Source organism: Muntiacus reevesi, chromosome 10, assembly GCF_963930625.1.
Source record: "Muntiacus reevesi chromosome 10, mMunRee1.1, whole genome shotgun sequence".
NCBI classification, from domain to species: Eukaryota; Metazoa; Chordata; class Mammalia; order Artiodactyla; family Cervidae; genus Muntiacus; species Muntiacus reevesi.
This window is the reverse complement of record NC_089258.1, coordinates 32,347,705-32,366,293: the sequence shown is the minus strand read 5'-3', so window position 1 is coordinate 32,366,293 and position 18,589 is coordinate 32,347,705. Positions and strand designations below refer to the sequence as shown.

The following is an 18,589-nucleotide window of genomic DNA, read 5'->3' as shown; positions in this document are numbered from 1 at the left end:
TCCAGTTTCATCCATCTCATTAGAACTGATTCAAATGAATTCTTTTTAATGGCTGAGTAATATTCCATGGTGTATATGTACCAAAGCTTCCTTATCCATTTGTCTGCTGATGGGCATCTAGGTTGCTTCCATGTCCTAGCTATTATAAACAGTGCTGTGATCAACATTGGGGTGCACGTGTCTCTTTCACTTCTGGTTTCCTTGGTGTGTATGCCCAACAGTGGGATTGCTGGGTCATAGACCCTGCCCCACCTCTCCTTTTATTCCTGTTCTCCCATCTGTTCTCTACCCAACAGTCAAAATGGTCTTTTAGAAGTCTAAGTCAAACGATCTCATTCCCTTGCTCAAAACCCTCCATGGTGCTCAGCTGCTTTTTCATAAGCTCCGAACTCTTTCCTAAGGCTTGCAAGGCCCTTCCCTAAGGCCCTCTGTGATCGTCTCTGCTCTTCTCTGCACCGTCATCTCATGCCCCTTCTCCTTGCTGACTGTGTTCCAGCCAACAGGCTGCATTTCCCTTTGTGGAACACATGAAGAACTCTCTCACCTCAGGGTCTTTGCGTTGGCTATTTCACTTGATTGAAATGTTCTTCCTCTGGTCCTGAACATGACAGGCTCATTCTCATCCTTCAAGTCCTAACTCAGGTGCTACCTCCTTAGAGAGCTCAAATCATTCCTGACCATGCTATGTAAAAAGTCTTTCCCACCCGATTCCTCTGAGTCTTCCCAGTGCACCAGGCCCGAGCACTTGTCTCATGCATCCAGCTTGGGCTGGTGATCTGTTTCACCATAGATAATATACATGTTTCGATGCTGTTCTCTCGAAACATCCCACCCTTGCCTTCTCCCACAGAGTCCAAAATTCTGTTCTGTACATCTGTGTCTCTTTTCCTGTTTTGCCTATAGGGTTATCGTTACTATCTTTCTTTTTCTTTTTAATTTTTTAGTTTTTATTTATTTATTTATTTTTAATTATTATTTTTTTACCATCTTTCTAAATTCCATATATATGCGTTAGTATACTGAATCGGGTGGAGAGGGAGGTGGAAGGGGGGATCGGGATGGGGAATACATGTAAATCCATGGCTAATTCATGTCAATGTATGACAAAAACCACTACAACATTGTAAAGTAATTAGCCTCCAACTAATAAAAATAAATGGGAAAAAAAAGTCTTTCCCATCCTATCACATTATCTTTCCTCCTACTTAACTTTTACCACAATCTGCAATTACCTTGTTGGTTTATTATTTTTTTTGTCTAATTATTCCCTCCCTAAGTTCTCTGAGGGGAGTGATCTTATCCATGTTGTTCACTGCTGTAGTGTATAGCATACTGTCTGACATATACTAGGTGCTCAATAAATAAATGACTAAGTGAATGAATGAACACAGGCCATGAAAGCTCAGAGGAAGAAGGGATCCCTCTATTAGTCATGGGGCAGTTTCTTCACTGGGAAGGATTTTGCTAGATTTGAGGGAGGAAGCATGTAATTTGAGTAGAGAGAAGGTGAGCAAGGTGAAAGGTGATAGAATGGGGCATATACTATAGGTTTTCAAAGATGGAGCTGCTCTCGAGAAGCAGTGGTTGTAGGAATCTGATGGATGTGGATTCGGCTTCTAACCGTCACACGATTACCTATGTGACTTTGGATGTTTTATTTAACCATGTTAAGTCACTTTACCTGTAAAATGGGGAAAACAATCTCTGCTATGGAGAGATTGTGAAGTAGTAATGTTGGATACTTGAGGCCCATTTGGGATGCATGTGATGTCAAGGGGTAGCCATTCATACCACTGTTTAATTTAGGTTCTCACCTGTGAGTGTGCATACAGATCAGATTTGCAGCTTTGTAGAAATGTGGATACCAAGAACCCAACAAACTACTACTTATTCAGAAGAGTTGGCTCTGGGTGATGGTGGTGTGTGTGTGTGTGTGAAAGAGAGAGACACTCCATTGTGTGATTTTTTTCAAAAGCTCCCTAGGTGATTCAGACTGTATAGCTGTTGTTTAGAACCATGTGTTTAATCCTCTCTAAATATCTCTTGCCAAGGGACTGTCCAACTTGAATATCTCTGAGATGAGAAGTCACAGAGTTGGGTCCAAATTGCCTGTTCCTGGGCATCTACCTGAGTCCCTGGAGACCAAGCTATTGACTTCTTATCTATTAATGTCAGTTAAAAAAGAATCTCATAGTCTCAACTAAAGCCACCATGCCTTCCATTATTCTTGGTCATGTCCAAGATGAAAGTCAATTTTTTTCTATACGTTTATACTTTTAGTATATATGTGCTGTGCTCAGTTGCTAAGTCCTGTCCATGAGATTTTCCAGTCAGGAGCACTGGAGTGGGTTGCCATGGCCTCCTCTGGGGATCTTCCTGACCCAGGGATCGAACCCATGTCTCCTGCATCTCCTGCATTGGCAAGCAGATTCTTTATCACTGTGCCCCCTGGAAAGTCCTTAGTATCTATGCCTCTCCCCTAATCCAGAGGTCTGGTTATCAGATTCCCTCCCAAACCTCTCCAATGTGCAGTTTAGAATTCCAGCTTCAAGGTTGATGAAAGAAAGTGAAAGTTAGTCGCTCAATCATGTCTGACTCTTTGCAGTCTCATGAACTGCAGCCTGCTAGGCTCCTCTGTCTATGAAATTCTCTGGGCAAGAATAATGGAGTGGGTTGCCAATTCCTTCTCCAGGGGATCTTCCTGACCCAGGGATTGAACCTGGGCCTCCTGCACTGCAGGCAGATTCTTTACCGTTTGAGCCACCAGGAAAGCCCATGCTGCTGCTGCTGCTAAGTCGCTTCGGTCGTGTCCGACCCTGTGCGACCCCATAGACGGCAGCCCACCAGGCTCCAGTCCCTGGGATTCTCCAGGCAAGAACACTGGAATGGGTTGCCACTGCCTTCTCCGAGGGAAGCCCACAGACCTACATAAATCTGTACCCTCAATTTATTCACCGATGATCCCTCTAATTTCCTGCTGTAACTGAACCCTCTCTTGAACTGGCTGTTTAGATGTCAACAGTGGCTGGGCAGTCTTAGGAAACCGTAACCATCTGTTCAGTTGGTTGCTCATGTACGCACAAATATACTCACATCTTGGAGTGTTTGGGGCCAGTATACAGGCTGAAAGATCTGATGTTGGGAAGATATACTGAGGGCCAAGAAGTCTTGTGTCGGGCCAACATGTACGAGAAGGGAACAAATCTCTGTGGGCAAACCTGGGAATTGAGAGGTGGTCAGGGTTGGAGGTTTTATTTAATGACCACCTCATTCTGGTCCCATAACTGCTCAGAATTTGTATCTGCACTGACCAGAGACTGACTGTTTACTGTTCGGTCTATCAAGCTCTATGTCACACCTAAATGATTATGGAGACTTATCTGTACATCCTGCTTGTTTCATTCTCACGTTTCTTCTAAAGGTCCATCTTTCTGTTTTCTTTTGGTATTTATTCTGATTCACTTTTGTTATTGGGTTGAAGTTATTTTTGAATTTTTTCCCAGAAAAGGTACACACAAAGATTTTTTAAGAATTGTAAAATACCTGAAAGTGACTCTTTTATTCTTCTATGAGGTAGAGTTTGGCTGGGTTTAAAATGGCAATGTCATAATCCTTGTCCTTCAGATTGTTCTGTGTAAGTTTTCCAATGTCTTCTAGTAGTCAGAGTTTCAGAGAAGAAATTTCATATTCATTTTATAAATCCAGGATTGTCTTCCTCTATGTTGCTGACTTTTTCCCTTTGAAAGGTGCATCTATATTGAATGTTAATTAACATCCCCCGTTAATTTCCTTTAAAAAGTTCAGAGATTTTGTATGTATTTTGTTTACTCTTCAGTTGGAAAAAAAAAACTACAGTTATATTATTATTTACTCAGGAGTTAATGATCTGAAGATACACAGTAAAAGATAGCAGAAAAATCTTAGTATTTAAAAGAACCCTGAGATGGATTCTTTCATTGGCCAAGGAGTTCTCTATAGTATAAATAATCTCATAATTAGAATGTTTTTTATATATACATGTTTGTAAATTTCATTAAGCTCAGAGAACTCTATTTTCTTTACTTCTGAACAGTCTTAAGTATCTGCAGTTGAATTATTTGATGGGGTTAATGTCTTTCCTTATTCCACCTATCATTACTGAATGTTTATTTCTAAAAGGTGAATTATGGGATGGAAGTCATGGTTCGTAACAAATGCCGTCCTACTTCTTATTGCAGAGATCGACTGTGGCCGCCCCCCAGAAGTACAGCACGCGATCCTAGAGGGGAGTCACAGCTCCAGACTGGGCAGTGTGGCTCAGTACGTCTGTCTGGAGGGCTTTGAGAGCCCTGCAGGAAAGATCACTTCCGTTTGCACAGAGAAGGGCACCTGGAGAGCAAGTGCCTCGTCCTGCTCAGGTATAACCCCATCCTGTAGGGCTCCTGTCTCCTAGAGGTGAATCGCTAGCGGGAGTGTGGAACCTGGAGCCTTTGATTGCTTGCTCTGTGTGCTGTACCTAGCCATGCCATTTACTCTAGCGGACACTTGGCTTTAGGTTTGTCAGCCAAACCCTGAAGATTTAAAGGGTGGATTGGGAAAATAATTTGGATAGAAAGCATTATGCATCTGTCTTTTGCAACTCACCTTAAATCACAGTGACTCCTATCTCTTCTGCTTGGTTGGCTGAGAGACTTTTCTCTATGAACCATTTTCACAGGGGGGCTTACTTGAAAGTCCTAATTAAGCACATGTTGACAGCTTTTCAGAGAAAAGGTGGTGTCATGTATAGCGAGGTTTTTAATGTTTATTTTTAATTGTGGTAAAATATGCACAACATAAAATCTACCATTTTAACGCTTTTTTGGTGTTAACTATTTTCACATTGTGCAACCAGTCTTCAGAACTTTTTCATCTTGAAAAACCTTTAAAGAGTAACTCCCTATTTTCCCACTCCCCACAGCTTCTGGTACCACCATTCTGCTTTCTGTCTGTATGAGTTTGGCTAATTGACCTCACATAAGCGAAACCATTAGTATTTATCCTTCCATGGTACTCCGGGTTTATCCATGTTGTTGCCAATGGTGGTATTTCCTTTTTTTTCTGGCTGAATGATAATATTCTGCTGTGTTTATATACGCATTGTGCTTATCCATTCATCTGTTGATGGACAGCTGTGCTGCTTCTACCTTTTAATTATTGTGACTAATGCCTCTCTGAGTACGGGCTTACAAATATCTCTTTGAGACCTTGATTTGAATTCTTTTGGTTGTGCCTGCTGGGCTAAGTCGCTTCAGTTGTGTCTGACTCTTTACGACCCCATGGACTGGAGCTCACCAGCTGCTATGTCCATGGGATTCTCCAGGTAAGAATATTGAAGTGGGTTGCCATGCCCTCCTCCAGGGGATCTTCCCAACCCAGGGATCAAACCTGCATCTCTTCTGTCTCCTGCCTTGGGAGCCCGGTTCTTTACCATTAGTGCCACCTGGGAAGCCCACAATTCTTTTGGATATATTCCCTCAAATGGGATTACCTGTGAAAAGGAGTTTTGAGGCTTCAGTTCAAAGTCTAGCAGTCCCCTGTGTTAGCTGTGTGTCATCAAGTAAGGCATTATCCTCTTAGAGCCTCAGTTTCGTAGTCTGTAAGAGGGGGGAAATATATCCTGTTTTTCCTACTTCAAATAGTTGTCGAGAGAGAATCAAATGAGATAATCTACAGGGAACATCTCAAAATTTAAACCACTGTGCACATATTAGGTCTTTTACTGAAATTATTAGCCTGACTTGAAGTGGATCCTCTCATGAGTCAGAAGTGTAGACTTCCACATGCTTTATTTCACCTTGGCCTCCAATAAACAGGGTGCGGAAAGGCAGTGATTCTCAGGCTTGTGATAGTTGGCCCAGGGTGTGACAAATTATTGTTACCTAGTCTTGAATGGTGACAACAATTTGTCACACCCTGGGCCAACTATCACAAGCCTAAGAGTTTTGAATGGGGATTCCTTGGTGGCTCAGATGGTAAAGCGTCTGCCCGCAATATGGGAGACCCGGGTTTGATCCCTGGGTCGGGAAGATCTGCTGGAGAAGGAAATGGCAACCCACTCCAGTACTCTTGCCTAGAAAATTTCATGGAAGGAGGAGCCTGATGGTCTACAGTCCATGGGGTCACAGAGCCGGATGCTACTGAGCGACTTCACTTCACTTCAGTCTTGAATGACTCTGGTAATTTGTTTCTAGATGTTGACTTGCTTGGCTCTGAAGACAGATCTCTGAAGAGTGAAATCCCAAGGTAGCTTTGGTTTGGGTCTCTGGCTTGACTTGCAGTGGAATTATGGCAGAGTGTCTTCAATTCAGTTCAGTTGCTCAGTCGTGTCCGACTCTTTGCGACCCCATGGACCGCAGCACACCAGGCCTCCCTGTCCATCACCAACTCCCAAAGCTTACCCAAACTCGTGTCCATTGAGTCGGTGATGCCATCCAACCATCTCATCCTCTGTTGTCCCCTTCTCCTCCTGCCCTCAGTCTTTCCCAGCATCAGGGGCTTTTCAATGAGTCAGCTCTTCACATCAGGTGGCCAAAGTATTGGAGTTTCAGCTTCAGCATCAGCCCTTCCAATGAACACTCAGGATTGATTTCCTTTAGGATGGACTGGTTGGATCTCCTTGCAGTCCAAGGGACTCTCAAGAGTCTTTTTCAACACCACAGTTCAAAAGCATCAATTCTTCGGTGCTCAGCTTTCTTTATAGTCCAACTCTCACATCCATACATGACCACTGGAAAAACCATAGCCTTGACTAAACGGACCTTTGTTGGCAAAGTAATGTCTCTGCTTGGGTCTTGTCAATCTAAGTTTTCTAAAGGAAAGTCTAGGATGAACAAATATAACATGTGGACTGCAGGTTATTATTTGTCCATAGAGGAAGAGTTTATGACCATTTGTGGGACTGGGATTTGAAGAAATCTATCAATTCATTCAATAGATATTTATTTAGCATACATTGTGTGTGGGGTACTTTGCTGGACACTATCTTTTTGGAATTTACAGGGCAATGGAGTAAATAGATTTTTCTCCAAAGAAATGCACATAAAAAAATATACATTTAATATTGAAACCCTTGGGTAAAGAACCTTGGAGAAGATGAAGAACTCAGTCCTGTTGCTGAAACCATGTCTGTGCCATGCATTTTCCACGTTTAGTTATCTCTATCACCACTGCAGCAGGATGTAGGTTAGAGACTGCAGTCATAGCAATAAGGAGGGGTAGACTTGGATGAGAACCCAGAGATCTAAATCAGCCTTCTCTTAGGTCCCATTGACTTGTCCAACTTGCACAGAGAAGCAAGAGCAGACCTGTAACTAACACCGAGGATGCCAGAATCCCCATCTTCATCATTGGAGACACTGAGAAGAGATAATGCCATTTCAAACCAGACTGATAGTCTTCCCAAACAATGACTGCCTCTCCAACAGCACCTCTAAGTTATTTGAAGGAAATGAGGCAGCTGCCTCGTGGGTTGCTGAATTCAACATCTGGGGAGGTGGTCTTGGGGCAGAGTTGCCTGCGGAGTCACTGGGTCTGAGCATAGCTTCAGGACCCTTAGCCATTTTCTTCATGGCTCAAGCTGCTTGTGCCCCCACCATTCAGACTTCAGTGGGAGCACTAGGATTAGTCACTCCCTGAAAAACCAGTGGATCTGCATGGGGCATAGTAAGCTATTAATTAGCTGATGCTTGTAGAGCACTTTGAAGAACAAACATGTTATGTAACTGCTAATTATAATTACCGACCTCAGCCTGCCACCTTTCACAATGTCTGTGGCTCCAGCTGCAGCTGTTTCCATGGGCTTATGCAAGCTTTGATTTAAGAAGAGAAAAGGCATTCTCCCCGAGAGCTGTGATCTTTCTCTGAGGAGGCCTCTATGCCCTCAATCAAGATTGGCAGCTAAATTCAATTTCCGCAGATAAAGGGGGCGATTTGCATGCTGATTAATTCATGGCACAGTGCGCATGGTGGGTAGGTAGGAGACGGTTCTGGAACTGGAGGGAGAGATGCTGATTACCATGGCTCTTGCTCAGCTGCCCCTCCTTCCTTCTTTTTTCTATTTTTCACCCGTTTCTTCCTACTGCCCCTTCTGCCTTACCTCTTTCTGTGCATTTTGTATTTACCCTCCTCAATGTTCACTTTTTTCCAATTTTTTTTCTACTTTTCTGCCTAACCTGTGAATACCCTCCACCCTGGTTCCTCTGTTTCCATTCTGTTTACCCCTCTTTTTATACTTGAATGTTTAATTCCAAATTGGGTGGAATAATTTCTCTTCATTTCACTTGTGTTGTTCTTAGTTAAAAATAGTTTTGAGGTCCCTATTTATTTGGATTAGTAGCTTAGAAACACATATATTTTAAAAATTTATTGAAATATAGTTGATTTACAACGTTGTGTTGATTTCTGCTGTATAGCAAAGTGATTCAGTTAGAACTGTATACATTTTGAATGGAGTATGACCTCTGGCAAGGTGGTGGGACTCTTTTTTTTAAGGCCAGTTTAGACTGGAAACTCCAGACAGCCGAGAATTAGGCAATTATGTTGGTGTCTGGAAAAACCCCAGGTGGAAGCTTGATGTTGAGTGAGTCGGCTTACTTCAAGATCAAAGAGACTGATTCATTCTTGATAAGACTGTCCCTGGCTTTCATTCTGCACAGGTCATTTGGCTTTTTATGTTTAGAATCTGAGTTAATAATTATGAAGTTGATGCTCACTCACTGCTCTTAGAAGAGCAGCATCTCTATTGAAACGCAGACTGTTTGACTGCTGGGAGCCTCTCTGAGTCCCTCATCCGACTCAGGCCCCAGAGTCCAAATGCCTCCAGACCTCCGGTTAGCTTCTGCTCCTTCTATTTTTTTTTTTTTCTTTTTTTTGCTATTGTTGATGCTGCTCTTCAGCCCAGTGAGTGCTCACTTGCAGCTCGAACATATTTCAGATAGAAGAGAAAGGTCAGCCGGAATAAATGGGCACACATGCAAATAGCCACATGCCTGGAATTTGTTTACGTACATAATGTTTAGACCATCAAGCATTATAGCTGCCATTGATCACACACCAGCTTAGACACCCACGGTTCTGCCAGGAGCCTTGATGCTTGATTTCATTGTGTCCTCAGAAAAACCTGGTGAAATAAGTATTGATATTTTCATTTCATAAATGAGTAATCTGAGACTCATAAAAGTGAAACAACTTTCATAGGGTCATTCAGTGACTAGTAAATGGCAGAGACAGGATTTGAACTTAGGTCTTTAAGCCTGAGATCTGTCTCCTACCAGTTTCCTAAGGTTGAACTGTTTGTAGAACACCCTGACAGAGTTTGTCAGAGGAAAAGTATTGGTTATTTAATGTTTCTTTAATCAACTTAGATTTAAAACTTAAATTTGTAGTTTAAATTTATTGACCAAGACACTTTGTAATATATGTGATAGTCTGAATTTGATGTTAATACCTCGTTTTTTTTCAGAAGTCAATACCAGGCGAGCCTATAAAAATGTATTCAGGTGCCAGCAAAAATCATCCTAAAGTGCATAAAGCATTTTAGAAAAACACTACTGTAAGTCATGCTGCTTCTGCCTATTTTATGCAAAACCCTAAAGACTTAAAGGGCTTCCCAGGTGGCACTAATAGTAAAGAACTGGCTGCCAGTGCAGGAGATATAGAGACGTGGGTTCTGTCCCTGGGTCAGGAAGATTCCCTTGAGGAGGAAGTGGCAACCCATTCCAGTGTTCTTGCCTGGAGAATCCCATGGATACAGCAGCCTGGCGTGCTACAGTCCATAGGGTTTGCAAAGTCAGACACAACTGAAGTGACTTAGCATGCAAAGACTAAAAACCAAAAGGAAGCATAGCAGAACTCTTATAACCAAACACGATTTTTTTAGCATTGTCACCTTGGGGAGTCATACTCTCGTTTCAGTGATGCTATTATCAAAATGTTTCTGTTTTGTAATCTAACTGGGATTGCCTTTGAAGGTAGTTTGTGCATCACATTGGAAGATTGATCCTGTTACTTTTGAAATCAGGTTCTGTTTTCACCTAGAAATGACCTCCAGCTTGACCATCTGCTAGGGTCTCCTGAATTTATTTGGCAGGGTCTTTGACTGTTTTCAAAAATAAAGAACATGGATATAAAATTGGAAACCAAAAGCGTACGTTAGACCAGGCCCTGCCCACAGTGGGGCTTCTGAGAGAGCAGGTGTGCTCACTGACTCTGTTCCCTCCCACCCCGCTCTTGTCTCAGTGTCTCCTGCAGGAAAGTCAGACGTCCAACACCCCAGTACACCATGGTTCTCTCACCAAGGTTTCTTACTGACCACCGAATCAAATTCATCTTCTGGCATCAATCCTTGTTCCTCTTAACCTTTCCATAACACTTAGCATTGCCCACCATCTGTCCATATATTCATCCATCTTTTTAATCAATCAACCAAATGATAAATATTTTAAAAATATCTGTGTCCAACCAACTGTGTTAGTTTCTGGGGATAGAGAGATGGACCTTGGTTGTCTTTGCTGTTATAGAGCTCATGTTCAGGAGAGATTAGTTGTCATTGTTCAGTTGCTCAGTTGTTTCCATCTCTTTGCGACCCCATGGATTGCAGCACGCCAGGCTTCACTGTCCTTCATCATCTCCCGGAGCTTGCTCAAATTCATGTCCATTGAGTTCGTGATGCCATCCAATCATCTCGTTCTCTGTCGTCCCCTTCTCCTGCCTTCAATCTTTCCCAGCATCAGCGTCTTTTCCAGTGAGTCAGTTCTTCGCATCAGGTGGCCAAAGTTTTGGAGCTTTAGCTTGAGCTTCAATCCTTCCAATGAATATTCAGGATTGATTTCCCTTAGGATTGACTGGTTTGACCTCCTTACAGTCCAAAGGACTCTCAAGAGTCTTCTCCAACACCACAGTTCCAAAGCATCAATTCTTTGGCGCTCAGCCCTGTTCATGGTCCAAACCCTCAGGAGAGATAGATGTTAAACAACTAATTACAAAATTATGTTGTTACAAATGTGATGAGTACCACAGAGAAATACTAGATACTAATAGAATGCTAAAATACATGTCTTTATATATATGTACATTTATACACACACACACAACCATGGGCCACATGCAGAATCTAAAGCAAAGCAAAGGTACTTTATCACCTGTGAAGGCGTTGGTTCTCAAAGTTCAATGTAGAGTTCATTTGGATGCTGTGGGGGGCCTCCTTTGTTTAAAGCCAGGGAGGCCTAAACGTCCTACAACTGGACAAGGCAGAGATCTGCTCTGCCTGCCTCTATCCAGTCAGACCTCAAGTCTGATCATGGAACCTTGCGCTCTCCCCTGGGAGAGAAGGAGCCACATGAGACAAGGGTGAGAGATCAAGCCCCGGGTGCCTCTGCTCCAGGCCCTTCTCGGGTGGGGGGAGAAGGTTGGGGGGCTCGGTGGGAAGGAAGGGAGATAACTTTTGAGGAAACAGACATGACTTCAGATCTTCTCGGGCCTTGACTCCCAAGGCATCGCACTGTCCTCGCCAGCCACCGACCTCCTTCCGTGTCGCCCTCTCCTCTGATTTCCCCTTGAGTGTCCGTGTGTCTCAGTCCCCTACTGTGCTGCCCACTCTCCACGTTGTACGTGGGTCTGTCACCTGCACCCAGAGCTTCAGTTGCCATCCACACACTGATGACCTTTAAGGACGTTTTTTTCACTTAGCTAGATTAACTCAGACTTAGCATGTTCTAGGCACAATTCATTAGTTTCTTTCTCACAGATGCATTCTACTCCCTCCCATATTTCTTATGAGAACAGTAGAAGGCAATCCATTCAGACTCTCAGGCTCAGAAACTGGCAGTCAGCCTAGACGCCTTATCACTCATCTCCTGTTGCTTCTCCTTCAGGAGAAACTGTTGCTTATGGTTTTCAAGGCAGTGCCCTGATTCCATATGTTCACCTTTTTGCTGAGTAACTGCTTCAGTGCAAAGGCTCTGGGTTTTGGAGTCGGGCGGGTCTAGTTCTGAATTCTGACTTGACTACTTACTAGCTGTGTTACTTCTCTAAGCTTCAGGTCTGTAAAATGGACACGATAATGTCAAACTCACAGGGTTATTTTTGACGATTAGATGAATGATGCATTTTAAGTACTATCTACACTGTCCATAGTAACAACTCAATAAATGTTCATGTATAACTGACTTTATGATTACTTCCCATGACCACTGTGAAAATGTGATCAAGTCTATAAAGACCTACATATCAGTGTTTGATGTATTGGAATCACTGAGTAAAGGAGGTCAGATTCTTTCCTTGTGACCTCCAGTGTTACCTTCAAAACACACCAGAGGTTTTTTTTTTTCTTTTAATTAAAAAGAATTTTTTGTTTTGCCACGCCACACAGCATGGGATCTCAGTTTCCCAACCAGGGATCGAGCTTGTGCCCCTGCATCGGAAGCTCAGAGTCTTAGCCACTGGACCGCCAGGGAATTCCTCCTCCAGAGGTATCTTTGTTAAAAAACAAAAAGAGTCCCCATCATCTTCCTGCTTTTAGCTCTCCATGGCTGGTAGGAGGAAGTCTGCGTTTAGTCTGGTGCACAGGTCTTCAAATTCCGCTCCTGTTCTCTCTCTGAAACCTTGCTGCCCCTCTTCTTCCTCTCCAGCACGTTACCCATCACCACTCTGAAACTGTCCATACCCTCTACACCTAGGACTTTGGACCTGCTTAGCTGTCTTCCCCACTCGCAAGCCCTGCAGCCGTGAAGGGTTGCACGGCCTCCATGAAGCCGGCTTCCCCAGGCCTCCGGGTGAGAGTCGGTGGATTGTTTCTCTATACCCTGTGGTACTTGTGCATAACTTTGTTCTGATATTGATGGAATCATAATTTATCTGCTTGTGTGTTAGCTTCCTCCATCAGATACAGTGTTCCCGAGGGAAAGACTTAGCTTCTGATCATCACAGCCCAGTGCCTGGCAGGGGAGGATGTTTGGCGTTCAACGATGGTTCAGTTAAGGGTCAATGGTGAATAAAGTGCCCCCGACTCAGTTCCAAAGAGAACGTCCAAAAGTGTTTTCAGTTTTCAGTACTATTAGAATGAAGGTGTAGCCTCTTGAGTCATCTCCTTTAAAAGGGCAGCATGAATGGAGATGTTTAATATCTGATACTTTGACAAAGAAGTCTTTCCAGCTGGTGTGTAGACACCTGGAGGGAAGAGCAACTGAATTTTGTTCAACTGCCCCTTGGAATGAAATAGCTGACCTCCCTACAGTAAGATCTGGGTCCCATCTGTGCAGAGAGCAGGACACGGGCTGGAGGCAGATGGCATTTCTGAGATGTCATTTGCGGTTGTCATAGTGAATGAACAAAAAGGAAGAACAAGAAAGGAAACTTTCATGTCTCCTTTCTAATCTCTGCTTGGGTGGCAAAGGGTCCCGAGTGGGAAGGAAATATGCTTTAATGGCAACTCAGCAACGAGGTGAGGACTGGGGTGTTTCCTTTTCCTTCTGGACCAGGGGATAAGTGTCAGGGGGCTGCGGGAGTGAACAGAGGGGTCTGGAACTCTAGCGCTTTGAAGGGCTGGAGAGGGAAGGGACTGGGAATATTTGGGACTTTTTCAAGCTGATAAAAGGCTGTTGCCAGTGTCATCATTATGCTACCTAAGGAGGTGAATGGACTGGATCTTTGCATTCATCAGAGTATCCATGTCCACACCTGGAGTATTTCTTTGATTTCAAATTATCTGTGCTCCAGGGAGAAGCAATGATGCAATGACCCAGGAGTGCAATAGATGGGCACGGTTGATCCTCTGGGGTCTCTCCAGAAATTTGCCTCTTTTCCTCTCCCTGCCTCCATTTATTCCCACTTACAGTCAGCTGACTGGGCTTACCCATGACCAGGTCATGTGTGACATCAAATCTCGGCAGTGCTGCTGATTGGGTGATTTAGTAAAGATATAAAATCTTCCATGGGCAAGGAGGTCAGTAGATTAGGGTCTATCTAAAGGTAGCATTGGTTCTGAGTATGAAGAAATGGGGCTTCCCAGGTGGCTCAGGGGTAGAGAATCTGCCTGCTAATGCAGGAGACGTGGGTTTGATCCCTGGGTCGGAAAGATCCCCTGGAGAAGGCAGTGGCATCCCACTCCAGTATTCTTGCCTGGGAAATCCCACGGACAGAGGAACCTGGACAGGCTACAGTCCATGAGGTCTCAAAGAGTCGGACATGACTGAACAACTAACACACACACACACACACACACACACACACACACACACACACCCCCAGGAAGCGGGAGTGAAGCCTGAGGTGGGCAGAGCAGGGAAGGAAGCTGAGCCAGCATGAGGATCCCTTGTTGCCTGGTCTTTATGAAGTGCACGCAATCGCTCCATCAGTGCAGCGGCACCCTGAGAGGTCTTGTAGGTCTGCTCTACAAGGGGAAGAAAAGTAAGGGGCAGATTTTTCCAGTACTTCCTGTCTTTCAGAAAGTGTTCATTCCCCTCACTTTCAGGATGCACATACAGCAGGGGAACCCTAGCCTGGGAGACAAGACACGGTCATGTTGTCAAAGCCCAGACGGGGCAGTGAGCTGAGAGGGTCTAAAACATCCATAAGGGACGCTGCTTCAGTGGGGAAGCTTGGTGTGGGCTGAGGAATATGCCCATTTGGTGAGATGTTGATTCTGTCCTCTAGAGGTGATAGTTTGGTAATTTCTACCTGCAGGGAATAGGGCTTTCCTGATAGCTCAGTTGGTAAAGAATCCGCCTGCAATGTAGGAGACCCCGGTTCAGCTTCTGAGTTGGGAAGATCCTCTGGAGAAGGGATAGGCTACCCACTCCAGTATTCTTGGGCTTCCTTGGTGGCTCAGCTAATAAAGAATCTGCCTGCAATGTGGGAGACCTGGGTTTGGTCCCTGGGTTGGGAAGATCCCCTGGAGAAGGGAAAGGCTACCCACTCCAGTGTCCTGGTCTGGAAAATCTCACGGACTATATAGTCCATGGGGTCAGATACGACTGAGCGACTTTCACTTTCACCTGCAGGGAATTTTATTCCTTTTGATGCTGTTGTGAGTTTTTTTTTTTTTAATTTTATATTTGGCTTGTTCCTTGATAGTGGGCAGGAATGCAATTGCTTTTTGTGCATTGACCTTGTATCCTGCTACCTGGTTGAACTTATTTCTTAGCTTTAATTGTGTGTGTGTGTGAATTCCTTAGGATTTTTTTTAGACAAGAGCATGTCAGCTGCAAGTAAAAATAGTTTTACTTATCTGCAGGAAATTTGTTAAATAGATAAAAAGCTAAGTCCTTTCCCCATTCTCATCTGAACAACTTCCTAAGTCGTTTACTAGGTTCATCGGAAACTGTTATCTCAGGAATCAAGGCCATAATATGGTTTCCCACATTGCTAAATTTATTACATGAAATATATACAGAATATTTATTTATTTGTAAATTTTTAATTGGAGAATAATTGCTTTTTGTGTTGGCTTCTGCCATATAACAGCGTGAATCAGCCGTAAGTATACATATGTCCCCTCCCTCTTGAGCCTCCCTCCCACCCCCCATCTCCCACCCCCCATCTCCCACCCCTCATCTCCCACCCCATCCCGGCCCTCTCGGTTGTCAGACTACTGCGTTGAGCTCCTGTTGCATAGAGCTACTTCCCATTAGCGATCTAATTTACATGTATAATGTGTATGTTTCAATGCTACCCTCTCAATTGGTCCCCCCTCCCGCCCCCGCCACATGCAGAATATTTCAAAGAAACAGAACAACTTAAAGAAATTAGTGGCTTCCTGATAAATCAGATTTAAATGGTTTCAGTTAAAGGAGCCCCAGAAATACCCAGGGACCTCGTGGAGAATTTATTTAGTTTACCCGCAATGGGCTGCTCCTGAGGAGTAGTCCTGGGTGGTGATGTGGGTCATTTCCCTCTTGGGAAGAGCAGTGACCTGGCGATCAAAACGCTCCATCAGTCGGTGGGACGCTGGTCTAACCTGCGCAGCTGCAGGGAAGGTTCAGGGCTCGACTCTGGGTCCCTTTCCTTCCCCCCGGGGAATGGAATGCCAGTGGCATCCGGTGACCTGTCAGACCAGTCACAGGCTGGAATTCTCACCCATAGTTAAGAGGAATCTTGCCTTTTCCTCCACATCAGGCCGAGCTCACTCATGGTAAAGTTAAATTGGGTGATTGGCCTGGGATAGCTTGAATTGCTGATTCGGTTTCTGAATCCTAGTGTGAATGGTGACCAGCAGAGAGACCAGCTGGGCAAGTAAACAAAGTCATGCCCTCTGATGGGCTGGCCATTAGGCTTTTTCCAAAGTCCTTTGATGCATTGTGTTGAGTGCATTCTTTCTTTTTCTCTTTTAGAAATAATTATAGAAATTAATGAGGTGTCGGTGTTTAATAACACCTGTGTGAGGTGGCAAATAAACCCAGGAAGAATAAACTCCAAGATCGAATATGTGGTAAGTGAAGTGAGCTCCTTTTTTTCTGTCAGGGCAGAGATGGTTACCATGGGAATAAGAGTCAGAGGAACTTGCTTCCGGAAGTGCTTCTCAATCAAATAGCTCTCCAATGCCATAGTCCTTTTTAAAGTGAGTAGAGTTTTTAAGATATCTGGATTATTTTATTTTACATTTGGTGTTTAATGTGTTTGTCATCCTCCAGGGTGTATGTGTGGGGGGTGTATTTATATTTGGCATCATCATGATCGCTTGTTTCCAAGCTCTTATGTGTTACTCCCCCAGAGCAAGCTTAGAAGCATCTGCTGCCTGGTGACAGGATGCAGCGAGCGGGTCTCAGGTTGTGACTGCCTCCATTGATCGCTGGTCATTTGAGTGCAGGATAGCACTCCTTAGAGAAACTTTCCATTTTATGTCACTTCTCAGGGTTTCTGGATTACCGGGCTGATCAGATTTCATCATCAGATACCTGATAGCAGAAGGCTGCCCTATTTGTCTCCCCCAGGGTGAGCAGTGCAGCGTAAAAGGGAGTATTTAGAGAGTAGGTTCCAGCACTACAAAATCTCTCTTGGTTGTTTTCAGTGGAGTCACGTGGGTTCTCTTGTCTTTTCCCCTCACAAAGATATACATAAAAGGACAACGGCTGGACCCCCTGGAATCAGGTCATGAGGAGACAGTTAATTTGACCACAGAGAGCAGGACCCCAGAAGTGTGCCTAGACCTGTACCAGGGCACCAACTACACCGTGAACATTTCTACAGCCCCTCCCCGACGCTCGGTGCCAGCCGTCATTGAGCTCCAGACAGCTGGTAGGTGGAAGTGAAGTCTCATTTCCTCCTAGAGAATGCTCAGCGAAGGATGTGGGGAAACGTGCTTCAGAATCCACAGGTCAGGAGAGTTCGTAGTTACTTTCTAAGGTTTGCAGCCAAGGGGTTAATTACTCCAGGGGTCAGAACCAGAGCAGGGCTAGTAGGAGAGATTCCTGTCCTAAGGATGCCAGACTGAATGGGCACTGATGTATGGATTCTTAGCTAGGTCTTCCAGTTGACGTGGAAGGTAATAAGAAGGCATTTAAAAGACAGCAGTAAGCAATGATGCCCTCTGTTTCAGTTCAAGGCAATAGAGGGTAGCCATCTGGCTTATCTTCGGTGGGAAACTCAAGTCATTTCTTACTCTTGCCTATGACAAAGGAGGAGCCAGGGAGGCCGACCCAGCAGCATTTAGGATGAGAAGTGACCCCAGGACTGATTGGGGTGGGGATTCAAAGTGAGGGTGGGCAGGTGGAGAGGAGGAGGCAGCCCTAGGATGCAGGAGGGTAGAAGTTGGTTGTAAAGCAGATTGGACAGGAAGGAGCTTCAAGAGGTTGTAATAAACACCAAGACACATATATATCATCTGGATTTTTATATCATCATGACAATTACAATAAGTTTTTTTCATCATTCTGGTTGTGGGATGTCAAAATTAATTAAATTCTTTAAAAGCAAACCTTGAGAAGCCATTGGTGTTATTTGTTGTCTTGTATGGGTTGAGGTAGTTCTCAGCTAGCTATTTGATGTCCTATTTAAGAAAACCTATTTAAGTTGGACCATAAAGGAAGCTGAGTGCCGAAGAATTGATGCTTCTGAACTGTGGTGTTGGAGAAGACTCTTGAGAGTCCCTTGGACTGCAAGGAGATCCAACCAGTCCATCCTAAAGGAAATCAATCCTGAATATTCATTGGAAGGACTGATGCTGAAGCTGAAGCTCCAATACTTTGGTCACCTGGCGTGAAGAACTGACTCATTGGAAAAGACCCTGATGTTGGGAAAGATTGAAGGCAGAAGGAGAAGGGGATGACAGAGGATGAGATGGTTGGATGGCATCACTGACTCAATAGCCATGAGTTTGAGCAAGCTTCAGGAGTGGTGATGGACAGGGAGGCCTGGCTCAGAGTCGGACACGACTGAGTGACTGAACTGAATTTAAGAAAACTCAACCTTTAGGTATTGCTGCTGCTTGGAACTAGGAATTAACATGGATGTGGCAGAAATAAATGAAAAGTGTGCTAGTCTTTATAATATCATTCAGACTATGAAATTATACAAAATAGGTCTCAGGGTAATTGTATAGAAATAAAATGATTTATAAATAAATCTTTACCTATGT

The 18,589-nt window shown here is 44.1% G+C and overlaps 1 protein-coding gene across 3 annotated transcripts in view; it reads left to right on the top strand.

Annotated features, from left to right (window-relative positions):
* The window catches only part of SUSD1 (sushi domain containing 1), a 130,058-nt gene that overhangs the window by 44,472 nt on the left and 66,997 nt on the right, over positions 1-18,589 (top strand). For 2 of the 3 annotated variants that reach the window (XM_065947167.1, XM_065947170.1), the window contains exons 6-8: positions 4,218-4,397; positions 16,347-16,444; positions 17,064-17,250. In XM_065947167.1, the coding sequence (XP_065803239.1) occupies positions 4,218-4,397; positions 16,347-16,444; positions 17,064-17,250 (465 nt within the window). The remainder of the gene's footprint in view (positions 1-4,217; positions 4,398-16,346; positions 16,445-17,063; positions 17,251-18,589) is intronic. The other variant, XM_065947169.1, reaches the window with a different exon arrangement.